Source organism: Littorina saxatilis, linkage group LG14 (assembly GCF_037325665.1).
Source record: "Littorina saxatilis isolate snail1 linkage group LG14, US_GU_Lsax_2.0, whole genome shotgun sequence".
NCBI classification, from domain to species: domain Eukaryota; kingdom Metazoa; phylum Mollusca; class Gastropoda; order Littorinimorpha; family Littorinidae; genus Littorina; species Littorina saxatilis.
The window spans coordinates 35,613,206-35,636,324 of record NC_090258.1 but is presented as its reverse complement, the minus strand read 5'-3'; the positions used below and the strand labels follow the sequence as shown (position 1 = coordinate 35,636,324).

The window sequence follows — 23,119 nt, the reverse complement described above, 5'->3', positions numbered from 1 at the left end:
ATATTTACGAAAGAAGAGACATGTCATTTAAACTCTTAAAATCATAAAGTTTTTCAGTACTTCGATATGATCATTGTGTTTTCTCTACAAAATTGTACTGGTGTTTTGTTTGTTCTCCCACAAAGCACCTCCTCGGGTGGATATGATCTCAAGATCTCCAACACAAGCACATTCTGAACACTTTGAAGCCAGTTTGTATTTTGCAAGTAGGGGGGAGAGGGTGTGAATGAAATGTGTTCTAATGTTTTGTGTCCATTTCTTACAGGACCTTGGGTACCGGTGTCCAGCAGACCAACCTCCTCGGCCCTCTCATGCACAGGACTTGCCCATTCCCTGCACAGCGTCCACACCCCAGCAGTCCCTAACACTGGCTGTCGTCCTGTGCCTCCTCTCTCTGGATATATCCCCAGTATTGCTTCACTGCCGTCTCCGTCCCTCTTGACACAGGATCAACGTCTAGACAAAACCGCTCTTCTTCGCTGTTGTTTGTGCCAGAGTGTTCTTGCATGTTAATTTTGAGTTAATGCTTAGGAAATATAACTTCTGTCTTTCAGTTTGGAATGTTTGTGTGGGAATGTTCTCATCGACTGTTTTATTTGCACAGGAAAGGAGCGTGTTCATTTGACACAACACATTTTTGGGGGGTGTTCATGAAACTAGAACTGAATAATAAAAACACAAGAGTGGTTAAGTTTATAGAATGATTAATTGTAAACAAAACAAAACATTCACAAGAACTTTAACCTATCGGTCTGTAATGTGGCAAAGATACACAAGAGACAAAAATTATTGGTAAATGGTGCTGTGACTTGTCTTTGAATTGTTGTAACTTCCAAAATGGACGAAGCAATATTTGTTCGTTTGTTCCTTTGGTAAAAAAAATGTTTGAGTATGGTAGAGCTTGTTTGCTCAATTTTTAGTCTCTTAAATTATTCTTTTTTTAATTTTTGAAATGTTTTTTCTTTATGTCTTGCATGTTTCAAAACGATTCTCAGTGAACAGTTTAATGTATGTTTGCCATTTTGGTATTTTGTGTGTGTGTCACAGTGTGTGAATTTTAAGTTTTTGTTGTTTTACTGTATGTGCCTCATGTGCAATACTTTGTTTCTATATTTAATATGTATCATATCACATCTGGTTACATGTAACTAGAAAAAGGGGTGACACCGCCTTAATGATTATGTTTATTTAAATGCACTGTATATTATTATTATTATTATTATTATTATTGTGATCATTTTTATGCGCCTAATCTAGATATAGCCCTAGGCGCTTACATATTAATTTCTGCCGTTTGAAATGGAATTTTTATATCACCGATTATCCATTTGTTCTTACTACTTGGAATCACAATGTATAAAATTGTCAGCATTTTGTTGTACAAAGTAGCCAGGACATGAATGAACATTTTAAACCATAATGGACTAGTTCTCAGATCGGGCTGTCAGTACAGTGGTGCCTCAACATCCTTGGGGTCAGCCACAATGTCTGTACATTGCAGGTGGCCTTTCATTGCAGGTGTTCTTTGGTCAAATTTATTAGACTGAGGGAGGGACAACTAAAGGTATTCTTTAGTGTTGTCATTGGAGAGGCAGGCAGGGCATTACAGGTACAACTGTCATTCAGTTAGCAGTTAGTTAAAAAGTAGGGACTTTGAATGCTGGATGTCTTTAAACAGAAGAGTTAAAAGTAGGAGTTTCCGTCTAGTTATCCCCTTCCTTTCTAATGGTTGGCACAAGAAAGGTTTCTTTACTTTTATTACACACTCACTCATGTTTTCTACTGAAAATGTACAGATGTTCTAATGGGAAGTACAAAATGCTGAGTGACAAATGCTTGAAACTGTGTTAAAATACCAGACAGATACATCAATCTCTTTCTGCACATGTAATATACAGAAAATGAGACCAACTTTTCCGACATTCAGCAACTTTACTTGAAAACACATTCGTTTTAGGGCTGGAATCTACTGTCATTTCTGATAGAGACGATGTGCATTGGAGTGAGATGTTTTTTTAGGTCTCCTCGTGCACTTGACAGTCAGACTAAAGCTTCTAGACTGAGCTTTGACTGCTGTCATGTCACCAACATGACGAACAATCATTATTATCTGTACATTCATTATTAGGGGACAGGGGCAACACAACTTGTTGCATTGATATTTATTTCTTACCTTTCAAATCTAAAATTGGTATTTTGGGTTGGTTGTTTTATTCTTTGCAGAGATTAGATCATTCACAGCGAGACCAGTTTCAGTGGAAGAATCTACATGTGAACTGAGCGCTTGTTAGTAACGTTATTGCATAATATTGAGTGGTGTCCCTTGTATTGTATTCTCATTGTTTAGCTGCCCCATTATATGACAATTTGTTGCACAGCTTGTCCCAGAATTAGAATCATGGCACGATGAGAGACTTCCTCCGCCGACAACAAATGTATGAACATGCATTGAATTTCTTGCTGAAGCCAAGTTGAACTATATTTCTGCCACATGAACATCTTCAGTAGCAAGCTTCATAGTTTTGGAAAAAAATCATCAAGAAACTTGGTGTCACCGAGGTTGCTGTGCACTTTCCCTGAATGGTACACCCATGACAGGAGTGGCTGATGATGAAGATTCTTCTAGTGGTTCGATCCAACAGTTTGTCTCATCTTAAAGAGGAACTTACAGTTTTAGACACTGTGTCTCTCACAAAATTGATTGAACAATAAATCAATTGAACACACCAGGCTGTTTGATTGTTGGCAATGTGTGTCCTGTCAGGTGTCCAAGTGGAAGGATGCTTTGTACCCATGTAATAACCTGGATGGATCTATGTCCTACCCATGTAATAACCAGGATGGATCTATGTCCTACCCATGTAATAACCTGGATGGATCTATGTCCTACCCATGTAATAACCTGGATGGATCTATGTCCTACCCATGTAATAACCTGGATGGATCTATGTCCTACCCATGTAATAACCTGGATGGATCTATGTCCTACCCATGTAATAACCTTTATCAAGATGGTTTTACAATAAGGGAAGGAAATATAATTATTGCTGACTTCGGATACCCTCTTCTTGCATGTTGCTGAAGACAGTCTGATGGCAAGGCTTCATGGTCACAATTACTTATATCCACAAGCCTTAGTATTTATGTGTGCGCAAATATTATTACCATGCAGTTTTACATGTTGATGTTTACAGGAAAATGTGATCTATAAATGTGCATGCGAGTTGCTTGTCTGTGTGTGTGTGACCATGTGCCTCTCTGACCATGCGTCTTTGTGAACAATAACATGTGTAGTCTGTTGATCAAAAGTTAAGGATTTTTTTGCTAACATTGCCAGTCAGTGATGTATGATTTAAGGATATTTGTGTATGTTAATTTGTGCTTTTGAAATTCTGATTTTAAAACACACACATGCATTCATATACACTAACACAAAGAGTATCATGGTGGACAATTTATAATGTGATTATCTTTAAATCAGACACAGTGCACAACTCACTGTCCATGTCCAGTGTTTCGCAGCACCTGCCCTGCAAGACCACTGAATCGTTGCCCTAGTTTTTCCTCACAACAAACACACTATGTAGTTCTGGGCAGGTGGAGATAACATAAGTACAAAATTAAGGACACACAAAGCCTTAACGCACAAAACACAGAATATCAAGTGTGTCTGATATTTGAAAACAAGGATGGCAGAATACCACTGAACCAATGCTTTAGAACACACTGCACTGTTCAGTTCTTGTTTAACAACAAAGCCTTTCATTTTCAAAATGAGCTACAAAATCAAGCACGTTTCCCACATGTTGATCTATACTTTTTTTTCAATCAAACTTAAACTAAAAATATTACTTCATAGAGCATCACCACACAGTAACCATAAAGAACAAAACCCAAGTTCGTACAGAAACACAATCGGAAATTGTGTTCCAACAGTTTTCTCAGCACAATCTCCAGCCATGTGAAAAAGCAGACACAGGTGTGCACAAACGTGTCCAGTGAATCATGTAAAGTGTCACTGGGACTAGCAGAAGAGGGTTGTATATCTGTGCTGGTATCATGGTTTTCTGGAAAGAGGAACACAGCGGTCCAAATCAACACTTTGTCATTGTCACTCGCAAGTACCATGCAGGTATTCACTCCAACGATCCCATGCCAGTTCCAAATGACTTGCCAATATTTCTCAACAACACCTGTCCATTTGTTACGTGCCTTTGACTAGCAAACTGACTTTCACATGCCAAATAAAGCTTGCTACCAAAAGTGCAAGTAAAAGCCAACTTTAAAATAACAATATCAAGAACATTATTTTCAAATCAGCATTCGGGGAAAGGAGCAACAGAGCCAAATTCTAGCATGCTGCACAATGTTTTGATAAACTTAATCACATGATGCAAATAATAACATATCGCACACACAAAAAAGAGTAAACAAAACTAGAACATGCATTTTCTTTATTACTTGAATCTGTACAACTGTACAAACTATTAAACTCATATGTCAGTTGTTTTTCGCAATTGGTGACAGAGAAGGTGAATATCTTTTTAGTGGGGGAAGTTCAAAGATTTCGATCAACTACATATTTCCTTTACAAAAAATGCCTTTAATACATCATTGTTTGTGCCAATTGTGAACTTTCAATGTGTTCTTTTCCATCTTTTGATCAGCGGCGAAGTTTAAACTGACTGGTTACTGGGACACGGCTATCAATGTTGCTATCAAAGTGACATGGTTATTATACATTCAATAAACTAAAAGATGGAAGTCTTCAATCACATCTAGGTATTGGAGTATGAATTTTGATAATACCGGATTGAAGTTTCAGTGTTCTCCTCATAGTGTAGCAGACAGTTGTTTTTGTAAGCCAATAAAATGGGACAGGGCACTAGGTGTCAACCGCCCTGATATGGCCCTTCGTGGTCGGCTGGGCGTTAAGCAAACAAACAAACTAGGTGTCGGTGACCCAAATGTTGAATGTTGGATGCACAAAGACAACAGAATCAAAAGACCCTTGTTCTATTGCATCTTTATCATTGAAGGCTCTTCACACAAAAACAAAAGTAACATAAATTATGTGGTTAAAAATTAAGAATTATTGCTTCAAACAGAGATGGTATTTCCCTTTCCATTTTGGATGCCTTTGTGGATGAAAAAAATCCCATTTTCCCCTCAACTTTCCTCACATCAACAAAGATGAATCAGATTGCCCTCGCTTGTGCCGTTTTCTCTAGCCCTTCCTGTACACATACAAGCAATGTTATAGAGCAATTTATTGGGTAGGTTGAAAGAGTCAGAACCACCCAATCTTTGTCACCAATTGCAAAGAATAACTGATTAACATGCAGTTATGTAATTCTATAGACCATCACTCTTTCTCACTTTAACAAATACAGCAACACCCTTTAAAATCAGTGAATCACCAAATCAAGATAATTCTTTCTCACGTCACATCCTCTCACTCTCTCTCTCTCACACACACACACACACATTAAAAAGTATACATGTTATTCCTCAACTTAACAATCAACCATAACAAATAAACAAGCATACAAAATACACAATCAAGACTATTATGAGACTTTTATATCTTCTTTCCAGCAAGCGCACACACACACAGACACACAGACAAATGGAAAGCTTCCCCATCTCCAACATGCCTTCTATCTCACACCAACTCAACATGCTCTCTCATTTTTGCACGCACATGAAATGTCAGCCACACACACACACAGACGACAAATGTGAAACTTCCTTCCTCCATCAATTGCCATGGCTTCTATCTCAGACTGCCTGAACTTGCTCTCAGTTACACACACATGAATGCACGTCCATATGAATTTTGAGAAAGACAAACACACAATCATACTCATAGCATGCGGAGGTGTGATCTATCTAACTGTACAGTGGTGGGCTAGGGTAGAGTAAGACCTCTGTGGTGTGTTGGTGGGTGACCAGGGCTGAGGGGAGCTCCAGTCGTTGATGGGGGTGTCCGAGTGGTACACCTTGGACGCTGTGCGGTTGTACACAGGCAGCAGTTCATTGGCTTCGTCAGACAGAACCTGTAGCAGAACAACCTCACAGTTCATTTCATTTTCCCCATGCTTACAGTTTTATTTCATTTTTGAGAGTTTACAGCATCAGATACAAGAATAAATATCAAGATTAGGTCAAGGGTTAACTCATTCGCTGCGCGTCGGAACTGGAATTCCGACACCTGTGTTTAGCGTTGGCGGCGTGCCGGCACTTGAGTTCCGACGGATATCACGAATTTTTAACGGTGTAAACGGTCCTGCTGACCAAGGGAAACAACCCCTGCAATGAACTTCTATCTGTCTACAGTGGTACCATTCACTGTAAACAGTTCCTTCCCTTAAATTGTTGGGATTAATAAAAAATTTGTTGACGGTGTGCGACCCACGTGTTTTGACTTTTCCAAGATGGCGGATCGTTCTGCTGAGACGTAGTAACTTGAAAAGAGTGCTAGAACGTGTTATTCAGTACGGTTCTGATCTTGACCTCAGTGATGATGATAGTGGAGATGATATTTTAGATTCTGGTGACGATTTTGTGCCAATGGACGATCATTTGGGTGATGATTCGGGCAATGCAAGTGTCGATCATGACATTGTGTATGATGAACCCATGACGTAGAAAGTTTTTTTGTTTTGCTTCAAATTGGATATTTTGCGTGGATATGAAGACAACAAAAGGTATGTACTTTCAAATGTTTCATATATTTTCTAAAAGAGTAAGTTTCAAACTTTGCAAAAACATAAGGTATGTAAGGTTATCTTGTGTTGTTGATTTTTAATATTTTTTTCAAAATGGCTCTAAATCGCGCGTTGGCAGGGAACACAGGGGAAATTTAGCTGCGCAGCGAATGAGTTAAAGGCAGTCCAATAACCATTATTTGCTTAATGGGAAGCAAGATGTTAGAGATCTTAACTACTCTCTCTCTCTCTCTCTCTCTCTCTCTCTCTCTCTCTCCACCCTAACTGGCCCTGATCCAGTTGTGCCACCGTATTTTTATATTGGAAAACGACAGGTCCAAGTGATTCACAGTAAATTAAGGTTAGGCATGACTGATTTAAACCAGCACCTAGTCGATAGGCATTTGAGTAATAATCCAGCGTGTGCCTGTGGCCACGCATCAGAAGACGTAAAACACTTTCTTTTAGATTGCCCTCAATACGATAGAGACCGAACCAGAACAATAAGTACTCTCCCCACTGATCATATTACGATATTAACACTCTTATTTGGTGATGCAAGTTTGTCAAAAGAATTAAATTAATTTGTTTTTGATAAAGTCCAGGAATATATTATTTCAACTGGCCGACTTGGGGCAAAACGAATTTGAGTGCAGTATGCCCCATTATAGATAATTTAAGTCTAAATTTAATTAAGAAGTTATAGCGATTGTTATTGGTATATGCAATTGTGATGTATACTTATGCATGGGTGCAACCTGGAAAATTCCAAAAACCGGCAAAAGTTGGGGTCCAGCTTTTTTAGTACAGTAAAACCTGTCAAATAAGGACACCCTTGGGACCAGACAAAAGTGTCCTTATTCTGCAGGTGTCCTTATTAGACAGGTGCAAGTAAACGTGACAGTCAAGTTGAGAGAGAGAGAGAGAGAGTACTGCACATGTACATGTACATTTATAAGAAAAACAGAAGCTGTTTAGATTAAATAGAGAAACATTTAATATTGACTGTTGTAAAACAAGTTTAAAAGCTTTTTATCATATCAACTGTATAAATTTAAATTGTTAAAAAGTTACTGGATCTCATTCATACAACACATTCACATTCACTTCATTCTGCACTCATCAGCTTTTGAAAGAATTTGTATTCGGTTGTCTTCTTCGAAACCCATTTCTAGTCAGCACGTCCGTCTCCCGATTCCCACAACTTCATTATTTTTTCCCGATCGACGCTGATTTTCCAAATCTGCGTTCTCCCACACCCAAGCTCTTGTGCAATCGTTCGGCATGATTTCCCACTTCCCAGTTGTTTGACAACATTTATCCTTTGTTCTAAAGTCAGCGCATTTCTTCCTTTTCTTGAATTTGAATTTCTTGCTGCCATCTTGTTAAACACGAATCACTCTTTCGAAGAGAAGATTCATTCACTCATACACTTTCACTTCTGTTCCGCCGAACACGTTCCACGCGTTGGATTGGCTGCCTTGGAACTCTAGCAGCCAATCAAATGCGTCGACTTAAAACACTCACCAACTGATCGATTTATCACGGACCTACATTCTACGTAGAATGTAGGTCCGTGGATTTATCGTCTTCTTCGTCGATCGAACTTCCCAGCTTGCTGTGGATGTCCGTATTTAGCAGGTATATGACTTATTATGGACCCAAAATACGTGTCCGCGTCCGTAATGCCGAGGTGGCCGTAACGTACAGGGTCCGGTAATATGTAGCTAGTCATCGGTCGGCTGACCGTGAAACTGACGGTGGGTCGACGTTGAACCGCAAAAGTCAGTAATATGAGCGCGAACAACTGCCGGTCCAACTGAAAACAGTCGCCCGACTGCGGTTGTGCTTACAGGCACCTTTTTCGGTCGATCGACCGCAGTGTCTCTACTTGTTTTAACTTTCTGAGCGTGTTTTTAATCCAAACATATCATATCTATATGTTTTTAGAATCAGGAACCGACAAGGAATAAGATGAAAGTGTTTTTAAATTGATTCCGATAATTTAATTTTGATAATAATTTTTTTATATTTAATTTTCAGAGCTTGTTTTTAATTCAAATATAACATATTTATATGTTTTTGGAATCAGCAAATGATGGAGAATAAGATGAACGTAAATTTGGATCGTTTTCTAAAAACAATATTTTTTTTACATTTTTCAGATTTTTAATGATCAAATTTTCTCACCCTGTCCTTTACCACCCCAAAAAAAAATAAAAAATTTGAGTTTGGAAAAAAAAAGTTTAGGGTCGGCGCCGAAATTTAGATACCGGTACCGCCAAAACAGGACCGATGTTTACATCGGAAGTTGTAATGTTCTAAAAATACCACTGAGCGGCTGACTGTCTAGTCAGCCGACTGTCAGTGCTACCGCGCTGCACATATTACCCGTCAAAACACGGCCGGTCAGCAGACTGCAGTCAACTGACTTGACAGTCAGTCGACTGTGGTTGCTCGACCGTCCAAAATACGCTGTTCATATTACCGGCCCCAGGTGTTTTACAGTGTAAAGCAGTCCGTGCCGAGACTGACTGTCCGTATTCTGCGAGTGTCCGCTAAGTCCAGTGACCGTATTTGACAGTTTTCACTGTATTTAAAATGCAAAAAAAACACCTCTCCTGGAACAAAAACATCGGCAGCCGATGAAACCACAAGAAAGGCAAAGCCCATACGACTCACATGCTTTACACATTTTTCCTACCAAAATACATGTGACCTTGACCCAAGGTCAAGGTCATCCAACACAAAGCTGTTAATTCAAGACATAGGAAGTACAATGGTGCTTATTGGCTCTTTCTACCATGAGATATGGTCACTTTTAGTGGTTCACTACCTTATTTTGGTCACATTTCATAAGGGTCAAAGTGACCTTGACCTTGATCATATGTGACCAAATGTGTCTCATGATGAAAGCATAACATGTGCCCCACATAAATTTTAAGTTTGAAACAGTTATCTTCCATAGTTCAGGGTCAAGGTCACTTCAAAATATGTATACAATCCAACTTTGAAGAGCTCCTGTGACCTTGACCTTGAAGCAAGGTAAACCAAACTGGTATCAAAAGATGGGGCTCACTTTGCCCTATATATCATATATAGGTGAGGTATTGAATCTCAAAAACTTCAGAGAAAATGGGAAAAATGTGAAAAATAGCTGTTTTTTAGGCAACATTTATGGCCCCTGCGACCTTGACCTTGAAGCAAGGTCAAGATGCTATGTATGTTTTTTGGGGCCTTATCATCATACACCATCTTGCCAAATTTGGTACTGATAGACTGAATAGTGTCCAAGAAATATCCAACGTTAAAGTTTTCCGGACGGCCGGACGACTCGGGTGAGTACATAGACTCACTTTTGCTTCGCATGTGAGTCAAAAACCGGCTGCCGGCGTGTAGCCAGCAGAGTTGCACCCATGCTTATGTACTCTCTCTCTCTTTCTCTCTCTCTCGCTTACGCTCTCTCCCTCTCCTTTCCTCTCTCTCTTTCCCTTTTATATTCTTTGTCCATTCTATTGTCGTGTCCTGTCTCCATTATGCCCTTGCTTGCTTTTTGTCAAATATGTATATGGGTCATTCTCAGAAATGGTGGTCCAGTGAGAGTGAGTAGGGGTGACACATTTGAAATCATGAAAAAATAAATTAAAATTATTTCTACCACGACTTTTTTCATCTGAATCTATTCCTGAGACATTAAAGCATTGTTGTATGTCAATAAAAATGGTTTCTATACGTTGGTGTTGTTTTTGTGTGCTTTTCAATTGCGAAGTTCGGCCGTTTCCGGATCGCCGAAGCGTTACACGACTTTCGTGATCAACAATATGTTCAGTCTCATGGCTAAATGCAAACATGCAAACACCAACAAATTACTGCAATCGACAGTCAGGAGTTCAGTCTTGGACGTAGCAACACATCTTTGCAAAAACTCACGCTGAATTTGAAGTTACGGGCTTTGAACAAAAAATCATGAATGTCGTAACGCATCGTATCCAGACTCGACGCGCGAACATCGGACAGCAATGTGCTCCATGACTTTGCCACATCACGGCTATTTTTAGCTCTTTGGCGCACAGGAAGTTCGAACAAGAAAATAGTCCTTTGAATCACAGCCAAATATTCACAGAAAACACCAGAATCATATCATTTGCTGAAACTCATGGCGTCGTTTCCCGACCTACGTTACGACTGAAGATGGTTTTTACTTAATTGTCGAGCCTGCAAAGCTTTGTCACAAACTTACACACCGCGGATGGCGACAATGTAGTGTCGGAAGGATATCGAGTGCAAACAGTCTCTCAAAGCGCGAAGTTTAGCGGAACAAAGCAGCCAAGAAGTTTTCGTATCCTCTGATCGTCGATGTTCGACATTCATCAAGTACTTAAAATGGGTCATCTGAACGCAACAGGAACTTTCAACAAATACAGCAAACTCTGACGAATTGTGTTTTGTGTAGTTATTTTGGGTCAGACGGGTTTTGCCGGCAGGAAAGGCCAAACAGTGCAGATTCATGTCTGTCGCACAGGAACCGAAAGTGGTTCAAGCATTTCGTTTCTGTGTTACGACATTCACCTTAGACAGTTCCAAATGTCATTTTTTTACCAATATTAGTTGAAGTCCTTACCTTTCATAACTAGAATGTGTTGGGTAGAACACAAAAATACTGCAGAACTGATAAAAAATGCACAAAGGATTGAAGGCTTAGGTGGTTTAAAGTTGGAATTTGGTTTCCATGTTACAACATTCATCACGTAAATACAACACTTTAAAACGTCTCTTATTCAGCAACCAATAACTCTTTTTGTCTAATTTTTGCATTATTATGTATAGCAAACAATAGACTTCATAGTAAAAACAATTATTTTGTATTTCTTGACACTTTATTTTTTACTTTGTATGTAACACTTTGGACCACCATTTCTGATAATGACCCATATATATATGTATGTTTGCACATTTTGTTTGTTTCTCGTTTGTTTTGGTTTAAAAAGTACTTGTCGAAGTCTCGTCGCAAGTTATCGTAATCCATATGTTAAATTCTCCTGTTAGGGTCACCACCATAAGCTTGAGCTTGTTGTTGATCCTTAACATGTATCATGTTCAAATACCTATGAATTGTTGAATAAACACTGTTTAAACCAACTGGCCCCGATTAGGGTCAGGTACCCATTTTCAGCTGGGTGAAATGGACAGCGCTTGAAAAGACTGGGTGTATGTATGCACCCCATGTCGGGGTTGAACCTGGTTGTCAACGTGAGAGGCATGCACTCTACCATTAAGCCACTGCGAGTAAGAAACATCAAGGTTAGCAAAATCAAAAAATAACGAATGAAATGGGCAAATCAGAAATTTACTTCATTTAACCATGAAACAAATGAAGCACAATCAAGAGGAAACAAATGGCTCCATGAATGTCACTGCATACACTCTCTTCAACATATTCATCCACACAAACCAGTGTTAACATGTCACGATCATATGCACAGAAAGATTCCAAGTACTTTTTCAGTACTAAAGCATGATCACTCTGCTTACACTGCAAAAGTGTATTGATGTTTTTGTTCAGAAGAAACAATTCTACAGGCAGACAACGCATTCTTCTGCTGGTTTAGTGCTGCACTCCTTTATGCACTACTGAGGAGGGATGGCACAGACAGAATCAGACAATGCTACTGGACCGTATGAAGACCTTCCGACCACTGTGAGAAGGCGCAAACTGAAGTGGTATGGGTTTTCTCATGATCATAAGGACTGGTTAAGGCATTCCTACAACAGGAAGAAAGTGAGACAGGCAGAGAAAGAGGTGGAAGACAACAATTCAGAGAGGAGGAGCTTGAAGCTGAGTGACTCCCTGAGAGAGTCAGAGAGCCGAGAGAGATGGAGGAAACTGGTTGCCAGGCCTGCATGGGGTGCCCTAAAAAGATGACAGGACAGATAATGTACTGCTTTTGACATCATTCAGCACCACCACCACCCCACAAGAAAATCTTCAATCAACCCCAAGCAAGACAAGAAGGGCAAAGCCCATACGACTCACATGCTTGACCTTGACCTTTACATGACCTTGACCTTCAGGGTCAAGGTCAAATAACTAAACCTAGCAATGACATCATACACTAAGAACTGCTTTACACATTTTTCCTACCAAAATACATGTGACCTTGACCCAAGGTCAAGGTCATCAAAGGTCATGCAACACAAAGCTGTTAATTCAAGACATAGGAAGTACAATGGTGCTTATTGGCTCTTTCTACCATGAGATATGGTCACTTTTAGTGGTTCACTACCTTATTTTGGTCACATTTCATAAGGGTCAAAGTGACCTTGACCTTGATCATATGTGACCAAATGTGTCTCATGTGCCCCACATAATTTTTAAGTTTGAAACAGTTATCTTCCATAGTTCAGGGTCAAGGTCACTTCAAAATATCTATACAATCCAACTTTGAAGAGCTCCTGTGACCTTGACCTTGAAGCAAGGTGAACCAAACTGGTATCAAAAGATGGGGCTTACTTTGCCCTATATATCATATATAGGTGAGGTATTGAATCTCAAAAACTTCAGAGAAAATGGAAAAATGGGAAAAATAGCTGTTTTTTAGACAACATTTATGGCCCCTGCGACCTTGACCTTGAAGCAAGGTCAAGATGCTGTGTATGTTTTTTGGGGCCTTGTCATCATACACCATCTTGCCAAATTTGGTACTGATAGACTGAATAGTGTCCAAGAAATATCCAACGTTAAAGTTTTCCGGCCGGTCGGACGGACGGACGGACGGGGGGGACGGACGGACGGACGACTCGGGTGAGTACATAGACTCACTTTTGCTTCGCATGTGAGTCAAAAACTGATGATAAGTTCCGTGAAGCATCTGACCTTCAAGTAGATGTGAGCGTCTGTACCATGACCCTCCACAGTGCTGAGGACAAGGTCGCCCTGGAAGTAGCGGGCGTAGAGTCTGGACAAGGGGAGACCATAACCATAGCCAGCAAGGGGGGCCGATATGGAGTCGGAGCGGGACGGCTCAGGGGCGGTGGAGTACATGTACTGGAAGAGCAGGTCCAGCTTGGACCGTGGAATACCGCCACCCTGGTCTGACAGCTGCACACATCATGCACACATCTTAACTGGACATCACACCTCATCCTCTTTTCAGCAATTACTTACACCAGTCAGTGGCAGCCCAGAGGATTCATTTAATCACCCTGTTTCGCATTAAAATGCCACCTCTTTTCCTCTAAATTAGAATTTACAAGTATACTGACTTGCCATACATCTTGGAATGAGATCAAACAATATTCCTAATGTATGACTGGCTATAGCAAGTGGGCCTTGTAACACCAACAGCTCAAGGCTGGCAAACAAGTTACACAGCGACAGCGTAAAAAACACTGACACTTTATCTTTAATTGACATTTATTAATTTGAAACTGAATTAGCGAGATTACTACAAAAATTAGTACTGTTAAAGTGAATCAAATCAAACATTTGATGCAAGGGAATGACATCATTGGTAGTTATCATGGAAGCCACACGATAGCCACCTGATGGTGAGTCCCCCCCCCCACCCTATCTACCAGCAACAACAACACAGTGGGTTATAATATCTGACCTTGATGGTGAGTCCTTCCCCCCCCCCCCCCCCCCCCCCCCCCCGCATCTACCAGCAACAACAACACAGTGTGCGATGATATCTGACCTTGATGGTGAGTCCTCCCCCCCCCCCCCCCCCCATCTACCAGCAACAACAACAACACAGTGTGCGATGATATCTGACCTTGATGGTGAGTCCCCCCCCCCCCCCCATCTACCAGCAACAACCACACAGTGTGCGATGATATCTGACCTTGATGGTGAGTCCCCCCCACCCACCCCCATCTACCAGCAACAACAACACAGCGTGCGATGACCTTGATAGTGAGTCCCCTCCGCCTTATCTACCAGTACCAGCAACACAGTGTGTTATAATATTTGACCTTGATGGTGATCCCCCCCCCCCCCCCCCCTATCTACCAGCAACAACAACACAGTGTGTTATGATATCTGACCTTGATGGTGAGGTCCTCCACACCTTTGCATATCATCACCTTCAGCCTGGGCACCTCAGTGGCCTTGGGAAAGTACTCCACTGTCGCTCGCATTGCATTCTGAGGAACAAAGTAAAACCTAGTAACTCTGCACATCTCTATAATGACGGATCACACAGATGTGGACCACCAGAGCTGTTCCTCCGGGCAATACTGTGCCAGATGTGTTAGTACAGGACATGCATAGGAATAACAGAGATGACAATGACGTCACTGGGATCTGCCTGCATCAGTAAAATTAGCAGCTAATGGTTACGCACACAAAGAGATGCTACCAAATGGAACATATAACTATTCAGGAGGTGTGATCAAGCATGTTGTGGTTGGTTGTTATTGTTTTCCATTGGTGTGTGTGTGTTGTGTGTGTGTGTGTGTATGTGTGTGTGTTGCAAGAGTGTCTGCATGTGTATCTGGCTGGATGTTTTTTTAAACAAGGGAAACGTTGAAAACCAAGATGAAATAGACAAGTTAGCTATTTGATCATAGTTACCTACGCATACCAGGTGGTATTCCACATGCAAATACATGCCCATACAACATTTAATTATAAAGATATCAATCATGATCTTACCTTGAAGAGCTCAAACAGCATGTGATACAAGTGGGACGGAACATACACAATGGACACATCACCGTTAACCTTGTCTGTAGCTGTAAAAACAACAGAAACTCATATTATTTCCACATACAAAATGAAGACTTTTGGACTTAGTGCAGAAAACAACCGGTCTTACTTTTGGGTCATTTTGCCAAAACATCATTCATCACTTTGATGTTTATAATGCCAACACTTAGGGCACACAGAGCTACAAATATATTCGGGTGTGTGGAAAATAGTTGAAATCAAATGCTGAGAAATTTCATCAAACAATCAAATGAATAAAGGGCTACAGCTCTCTCAGTGAACTTCAAAATCAATTTTCAAAGACTTCAAAATCATTATAAACATTTCTTGAGAGACGTTTTTCGGACCAAAAAATGTCAAATACATTAAATAATTGTTATCGTACCATTTTTGCACTCAATGTGAAGATCGGGGGCGACAAGATAGTATTGCTCACATAGAAACTTGGCATTTTCATAGGCATCTGAAACAAAAATAAAAGATTTCCTTTGGACCTTACACAAGATCAACAAGCTATACAAGCGCAAATGTGATACCAGTTGTCAAATGTTCTATCATGTTTGAGAGAAAGTGGAGTTGCCATCCATTTCCTTGGTAGCGGTCGAAGTGATCAGTGTATGTTAAGTTATCCCCTGGCAGGTAGGAGAAGAAACAAACAACAGGACCCGAGGCATTATTTTTACTCTGGGACTCTCTCTCATCCTTTTCAGTGCGGCCCACATGTACTTTCTAACAGCTGACTGCTGTGCTCCGAGTGCATGATTCCAAACTTTCCTCAACCTTCCTCACATTTCATCAACTTTCCTAACCCCCCAAAAAGACTATTCAACTCGCCAAAACTTCCAAACCCTGATCCTAAAGGTAGAGTGTTTGGGGAGGTGGTGGGTGTGGGGGTGAGGGGAGTACACAGGGCCACTTGGCATACATCTGAAAGGGGCAATGATCTGAAGTACACTTTGCCAGATGATTTCAGGTATTTCAGCACTATAGGGTGCTTCGTTGTAAAAGGCGCAACCCAACTTTTAAGGTTTTTGTTTGTTTGCTTAACGCCCAGCTGACAACTTTTAAGGTTAAAATGAGAAAAATCCACACAATCAGTGCTTCCGTTGTATTGGGCATAAGCCAAACAAAATAAAGAGTGGAAATATGTTCATTCTAGATGTACAGCAAGATCAAATCCACTGCACTCTAAATAGCTGGTTGGCCTTATGACCTCAGGTCAATGACCGATATTTTCAGATGAAACCTGGGCTGAGGTGCACGAAGCCAAAGTGGGTGATAACCAATGGGAGATCTGCCCAAGTCGGTCCGCTCCCTCCCGGTCGGGGTGCACGAAGCTTTTTTCACAGGGTTGCGTACCGAATGGGAGGCTCCCGTTTGGACCAGCTAGCTAGCAGCCCCACTCAAAGAAGTTGCCACCCAAAAAAATGGCGACCGCCTTTTTCGAAATGACATTTTCGGAGATTTTACAAAAACAACGCCCAAACGAAAAGGTAGAATGGTGCCTTCCGTTCGATTTCAAGTCGGTTGGCCCCCAAGAAGGTGACAACTCTCACCAAGTTACCACCCAATGGTTGTCACCCGCTTCGATCTTCGTGCACCTCAGCCCAGCTGTCAACCCTTGTTTACAGACACTGACCTGATCTTGGGTCAATGACTGAGTTTTCAACTATGAGACTGAAGCCTTTGATGCCTATTAAGCTACGTGGGTACGTGTGTACTCTTCTTTTGTCATACACAAGGTGTACCAGTCATTAGCGCACAGGGGTCAAAGTTGAGGAGAAAAGTTGCACCTTATACTAAGTTATAGTCCAGCAAGTATGGTACATGTATCACTCAAACACCTGGAGGTCTATGTGTATGAACAATAGTGCACATTTATTTCTTGAGATTGCATTGCACGCCAATGGGCTCGCACACACACACACACACACACACACACACACACACACACACACACACACACACACACACACACACACACACACACACACAAATCTTGGCCTATTGTGCGATTTCATCTTTTAGTTATAAATGGGGAATGATGACGAAAAGAATAAGAAAACTCACCTTCTACTACATGCTTGACATTACAGTTGGGGTCAATACAACCAATGTGACGAGGGTGAGTTGCAAGCTGGGAACCAAAGATTAAAGCTGCAAAACAGAACATTCATTCAGCATCAGAAATCAAGGACTCAACTCGCAAAATAAAGCCAGGGATTCTTAACAACAACCTTACATTATACAATAATCGAAAATTTTTAATTAAATTTTGATTTAATATAATATACTTACCCAATTCTTATGAATGCATTGACTTTAGTCCCACATGCTAGATGTCGAAAAACCTCTCAAATTACCTGCCCTTAGTAGGGTGGTAACCAAGCTAAAAGCGACGCCATAGCCGTTGCTATGGCCTGACCTTGCTCGGTTACCCATAACACCCTGCGCACCACGTGAGCGCCAGCATCCGTCATAATCATTCGAGACTATTAGTCAAACAAACCCCCAAGGACATAATCCAGCGGGGACGGATGGGAGGGTATTAACTATAAGAATTGGGTAAGTATATTATATTAAATCAAAATTTAATTAAAAATTTTCGATTTAATCACATATTCTTACTCCAATTCTTATGAATGCAGATTCCTCCTAAAGGTGGAGGGAACCTACTTATGTCCTTGTAAGAACCTGCCCTGCAGCCACTAAAACCAGCAATGAACTGGAGCCGTCTAGCCGCGTGCAGGAGAAATCCCAAAGATAGAAACCGATGAACACATCATCTGACCTCCAGTAAGCCGTTTGCAAAGCTTCGCCTAGGCGACCAGAACGCAACACGGCAATAAATGTAGCAGAGCCCCTAGAGAGAGACAAATAAAAGATGTCTCTTTCGCTCCATTGTAAAGACATAAGAACCTGAGCTAAAGCTCGTGGTTCCCAAAAGACAGTAACGTCAAAAAAGGGATTAAAAAAGTCTAACCAGACAGTTAGAAAATCCGAATCTCCCGGAGCGAAAATCCTCCCAAGAGGAGGGAATCAAACACCAGAGGATATTGACCAGGTTTCTGAAACCCCAAAACCTGGCCAAAAACCGTGAACAAACGGCACCAAAAGCCCTAAGGCTACATCCTCTGGCAAACCCCAAAAACGCATGCGCCTCACTGCCCTATAGGGCTGAGGCCCAGAGTAAGTAGAACAAAGTCCCACGCGCTAACCAAGGGGGAGCCTCTAAACCTCATAAAACAAGGTCCTTGATCATGCCCACAAGAGGGCCATGAGCCACAGAAGAGAGGCCTATTTGTTTCAAAACAGCTGAGATAGCCGAGACGCCGGAACCTCAAAGAAGAGGCCCAGCTGCCCAAAGCCAAAAACTGAAACAGAGGTGAAAAACCACCTGGCTTGAGAGAGGGGCGCTAAGGAGTTGCCCTCCCGCTCTAAATCCCCAATTGGCCAAAGAGGCCAAACAAGGAGCATACACAGATAAAGTGGAGGAAATATATGCTTCGTGCCCAAAGAACAGAGTAAGAACCCATGATCTAAAACACAAACAGCACGCCTCCAGACCCGTAATCAGATGGGCCAACCCCTGAGCAAGCCCTGAGAGGACCTGCTGAGCGAGTCGGCCCGATCGCAGAGCTGGCCGGGGAGCAATTCCCCTGAGAAAATGATTTAGTGTGAAAACCCAATCAGAATCCCTTATACTCTGTCTGACAGGGAGTGAGAACTTGCTCACCCCAGCTAGTTCACACAAGAAGCAACAGACGAATTGCCCGAATGCAACAGGACCTGCCTGTAAATAGCCAAAAAGGAAAGGCTAGTAGACTAAGAGCTACTGCTCCTAACCTCAGGCAAAAGAGAAGCCCAAGGATTCACGTCTACATCACAGCCTCAAGACTGCAATCACCATTGCAGGCCCCATCTAGACGAAAACGCATCCAAAAAGCGGTCTAAGTCCAGGGGGAAACAAAGCTAGGGAAAAAAGTCCCCTGAGCGATCCAAAAGGATTCCAGCCACCTTCCCGCGTGGAGGAACCCACTCTGGAGGAGGACCCTCATGTCCCAGACCTGTGAGGCCGAACCCCCCCAAAAAACTTGAGGAAAGACTAGAGGGCCAGCATAGCTATCGATACCGTCCGACCGAAGATCGGGTCTAAAGACCCCGCAGAGGCCTGCTCTCGTGCCAGTCTGGCAGTGAAAAGCGCTAAAAGCCTCCCTATTCTCTCTTGTGTGAAGAATAAACCTTCCAAGAGACAAAGTCGAACAGCATGCCCAGGTAAAAAACCTGGGATAAGGACAGCTCGGAATTTTGCCTGGTTACTGAGAGCACCAGGCAAAAAGCCTGGTTCAACACCAAAAGGAAGTGCAGCTGACAAGCTGATTGACCTTGAAAAAGCTCAACCAGCCCCCGAGATAGTCCAGAGACCAACACCCCCAGAAACCGAGCCCTTTCCTGTGTGCAGAAACGCAGAAGGAAAGCTCATGTGAGGGCACCGAGGAAAATCTCAGCCAAAGCTGAAAGCTCTAGCCCATGCCGACCCACCTCCCGCAGAGAGGGAGGCGACACTGAACCAAAACACCCCTTTGTAACCGGGAGCGCATAAATGCGCTGCCAGAGGTCCACGAAGGAAGGGAAAGATTCCAGCTATTGAGTAGGTCTTAACAACCCCCGAAAAAGCCTGACCCTTGCTTCCTCCAACCAGCATGAAATCAAACCCCTTGTAAAGGAAGGAGATCACACCAAGCAAAAACAGTGTGGGCCTAAAACGTCACCGAGACACTTCTCCGCTCAGTGACTACCCTAGCCCAAGCTGCCAGCAGCCTGGCTAAAGCCTTAACCAAGGCATCCTCCCTAACTCAAAAGAGCGTTCAGGGAGGAAAAGATTGCCTATAAGAAAGCACAGAAGAGAGTCTCAGCCAAAGCAGAAAACTCCAAACCATGCCATCCTAGCTCCTCCAGAGAGGAGAGGGAGGAGTAACATCATGAAAACTCCATGTTCCCTGTGGTCTGTAAACGAAGCAAGAAACTAGCCCCTGGCAATAAAAAGTGCAGATCAGACCCTGAGCCTGAAAATTCCCTGCTATCTTCTTCCGCACTAAAAGTGAGGACTGACACGTGACGACTTAACTCCACAAGATTGAGCAATCTTGGGATCACACGCAAACATACACCTCACTCACTAACGCACACCCAAGAAAGTTTACAAGTGGAGACAGACATCACTATGTATAAAAAGACTAAAGGAACCACATGTAACTTGCAAGCTTTATATAATAAACACAAATTTATGCACGAAACATCCACACATTTAACGTGTACACTCTACAAATACTACGAAAATTGACGACACATGAATTCACATGAAATTATCCTGGAACTCCAGTCCTAAGCACCCCCCCTATGGTTAAGTAGCCTGTTAGTATACGGCGCTCAATAAGGTCGCATCACCAAATTACACGAACACAGACACATGCTTTAACCACGACAGGGTACTTAGCTTTTTCGGGATACACAACGCCCACCAAGGCCTCACATGTCCTTCCCTCCTCAGAAGGCCGCAGCTTCCTGATCCTGACCCCCTAGAAAGGTCCCCGACTGCCTAAGCACGTCGAACCCAGCTCCAGTCCTTCGGAGCTGTTCCCCAGATTCCTAGGCATGTAGAGTTGACCAGACTCCTTCCTCATGCTGTCTTCTGGTGGTCCTGCGTACACTCTGGGTGGAATCTACTGGTCGGAGTAACCCACGCCGCTCTTCTTGCGTTGCTGTGAGCCGTATCGCCTCCTGACAGTGTTCCATCTGTCCAGATCTCAACGCCTTCACGCGAACATACGTCCCTCCTCCGTTCTCTCTCCGGCCAACTGCATGTAAATAAAACAGCACGTTAATACTGAACAATAACATCCCTAGCTACCTGGCGTGTATCGATGGTTGTGTTAGTGTTCATCGGTGATGCAAACCTTTAGCGCATCATACCGATGGACATCAAGATCGAAACTTTACACCAAGTAACCATGTATGGAAAAGGATAATTATTTAATACATTAGCTATACAACGGGGCTTTTCAATATAGATTCATAGTTTGCTTAAACCTATAAACTTATTGTATTTATCATGACCATATACGCCATGTGATACGTTACAAATAACTGGACAAACGTTCACTAATGTTAGATTGTGGTATCCAACTTTAACATTACATTACGCAACCACAATTGCATGACACAACACCCATATCCCCACATGTATGATAACTCCCCGCGTAATATTACACACTATAATATGAAGGTATAAAACAACATGCTCAATAACATAAGGATACAAAAGTTGTCGGAAAGTAGACCGCCATCTTGTATAAAATGTGATATTCCGTGTAAACGAATATTTAACAGTTATGTGCAAATAATTACACACATATAATTCCACTGTATGTTCACTGCATATCACTTCCAAACATGCATTAATATACATGTAAATCCTGAGGCTCCCTATACGAATAGGTAGTAATGGGCCGGTCGATGTAATTCTCATATTTCCCGTGCAACTTCCCACGGACATAAACACGCTTCAAAATCACCGTGTCCCACAATATTACAACACTACTGAAACGTAAACACAAACAAAACAAACATTAGACAACGACATCTACTCAGCCACAGCAATTCGAAACAATAGTCCACCCGCCAAGTCAATGACAACGCTCACCGTAAAAAACCGCCGGGTGATGGAGTACTCGCGCCCGCCAGTACGTCTGCAACCGTACCGTTGACTCTCTCGGGTAGCACTGAACCAAAACCGTGCTAGTTCGCTGACGGGGTGCCAAAGTGTATTCGTACACCGCTGACCCGGACTATGTTAATTCTTCTCTTACTAAATAGCCTATAGATACGCTATAATATAATTTATGCATTACACTATATTATCTTACCAGGTGAAATGAACATTATTTAATTTGCACTACTGTGCCCAACAAATATTTACAAACTTTCGTTTTCTGCAGCTTGACCTGGTTTGTTCACCGCGCGTTACCGGGTGACTATAGCCCGTTCCACGATTCGGACACAAAAACTTGCAAATACGCGAAGTTACAGGCGTAAAGCATCTCACATCCCACACGCATACATTCTACAATAGTGTTTGGACTCCAATGCTTATGTTGTAAATAACACAATTATTATATACACTCAAACATATAACAATTACATCATCTCGTGTATCTACAAAAAGCCTGTTTAAGCTTCTTCTGCATCTCTAAAACCTCGGGTTGTGACACACCTCCATCACCAGCTCGAACTAACGGTAACCACCAACAGTGAGCACCCTATATATCAAGAGCAACCCGACTCATGAAGTCAGCGTCCACGTTGTTCACTCCTTTGATGGTCTGCACTCGGAAAGAATAAGCTTGCAACTGCAGAGCCCATCTCGTCAACCTCCCGTTGTGTGGTCTTACCTGCTGCAGGTACTGCAATGGTTGGTGATCTGTCATCAAAGTGAAATGTTGCCCAAAAAGGTAGGGCTCGAATTTCCTTATCCCCCACACCATTGCAAGGCATTCCTTCTCGATTGTGGAGTAGTTGATTTCCGCAGGAATCAGTTTTTTGCTGGCATAGCTCACTGGTTGCAGGTCACCCTTTTCATCTGCTTGCAACAGCACCGCGCCTAGTCCCACATCTGACGCATCAGTCCGTAGCACAAATG

General features: G+C 42.1%; 2 protein-coding genes across 5 annotated transcripts in view; one reads left to right on the top strand and one right to left on the bottom strand.

Annotated features, from left to right (window-relative positions):
* Positions 1 to 4,585, top strand: part of LOC138947653 (leishmanolysin-like peptidase) — a 35,538-nt gene extending 30,953 nt beyond the window's left edge. The window contains exon 16 of the mRNA XM_070319176.1: positions 266 to 4,585. Within this exon, the coding sequence (XP_070175277.1) occupies positions 266 to 442 (177 nt within the window). The 3' untranslated portion in view covers positions 443 to 4,585. The remainder of the gene's footprint in view (positions 1 to 265) is intronic.
* LOC138947654 (pyruvate dehydrogenase (acetyl-transferring) kinase, mitochondrial-like) overlaps positions 3,440 to 23,119 on the bottom strand; it is a 50,228-nt gene continuing 30,548 nt past the window's right edge. For 3 of the 4 annotated variants that reach the window (XM_070319177.1, XM_070319178.1, XM_070319180.1), the window contains exons 6-12: positions 17,491 to 17,577; positions 15,806 to 15,883; positions 15,367 to 15,446; positions 14,757 to 14,855; positions 13,585 to 13,809; positions 5,867 to 6,059; positions 3,440 to 4,067 (exon numbers count right to left, since the gene is read on the bottom strand). In XM_070319177.1, coding sequence (XP_070175278.1) covers positions 5,889 to 6,059; positions 13,585 to 13,809; positions 14,757 to 14,855; positions 15,367 to 15,446; positions 15,806 to 15,883; positions 17,491 to 17,577 — 740 coding nt within the window. In that variant the 3' untranslated portion in view covers positions 3,440 to 4,067; positions 5,867 to 5,888. The remainder of the gene's footprint in view (positions 4,068 to 5,866; positions 6,060 to 13,584; positions 13,810 to 14,756; positions 14,856 to 15,366; positions 15,447 to 15,805; positions 15,884 to 17,490; positions 17,578 to 23,119) is intronic. The other variant, XM_070319179.1, reaches the window with a different exon arrangement.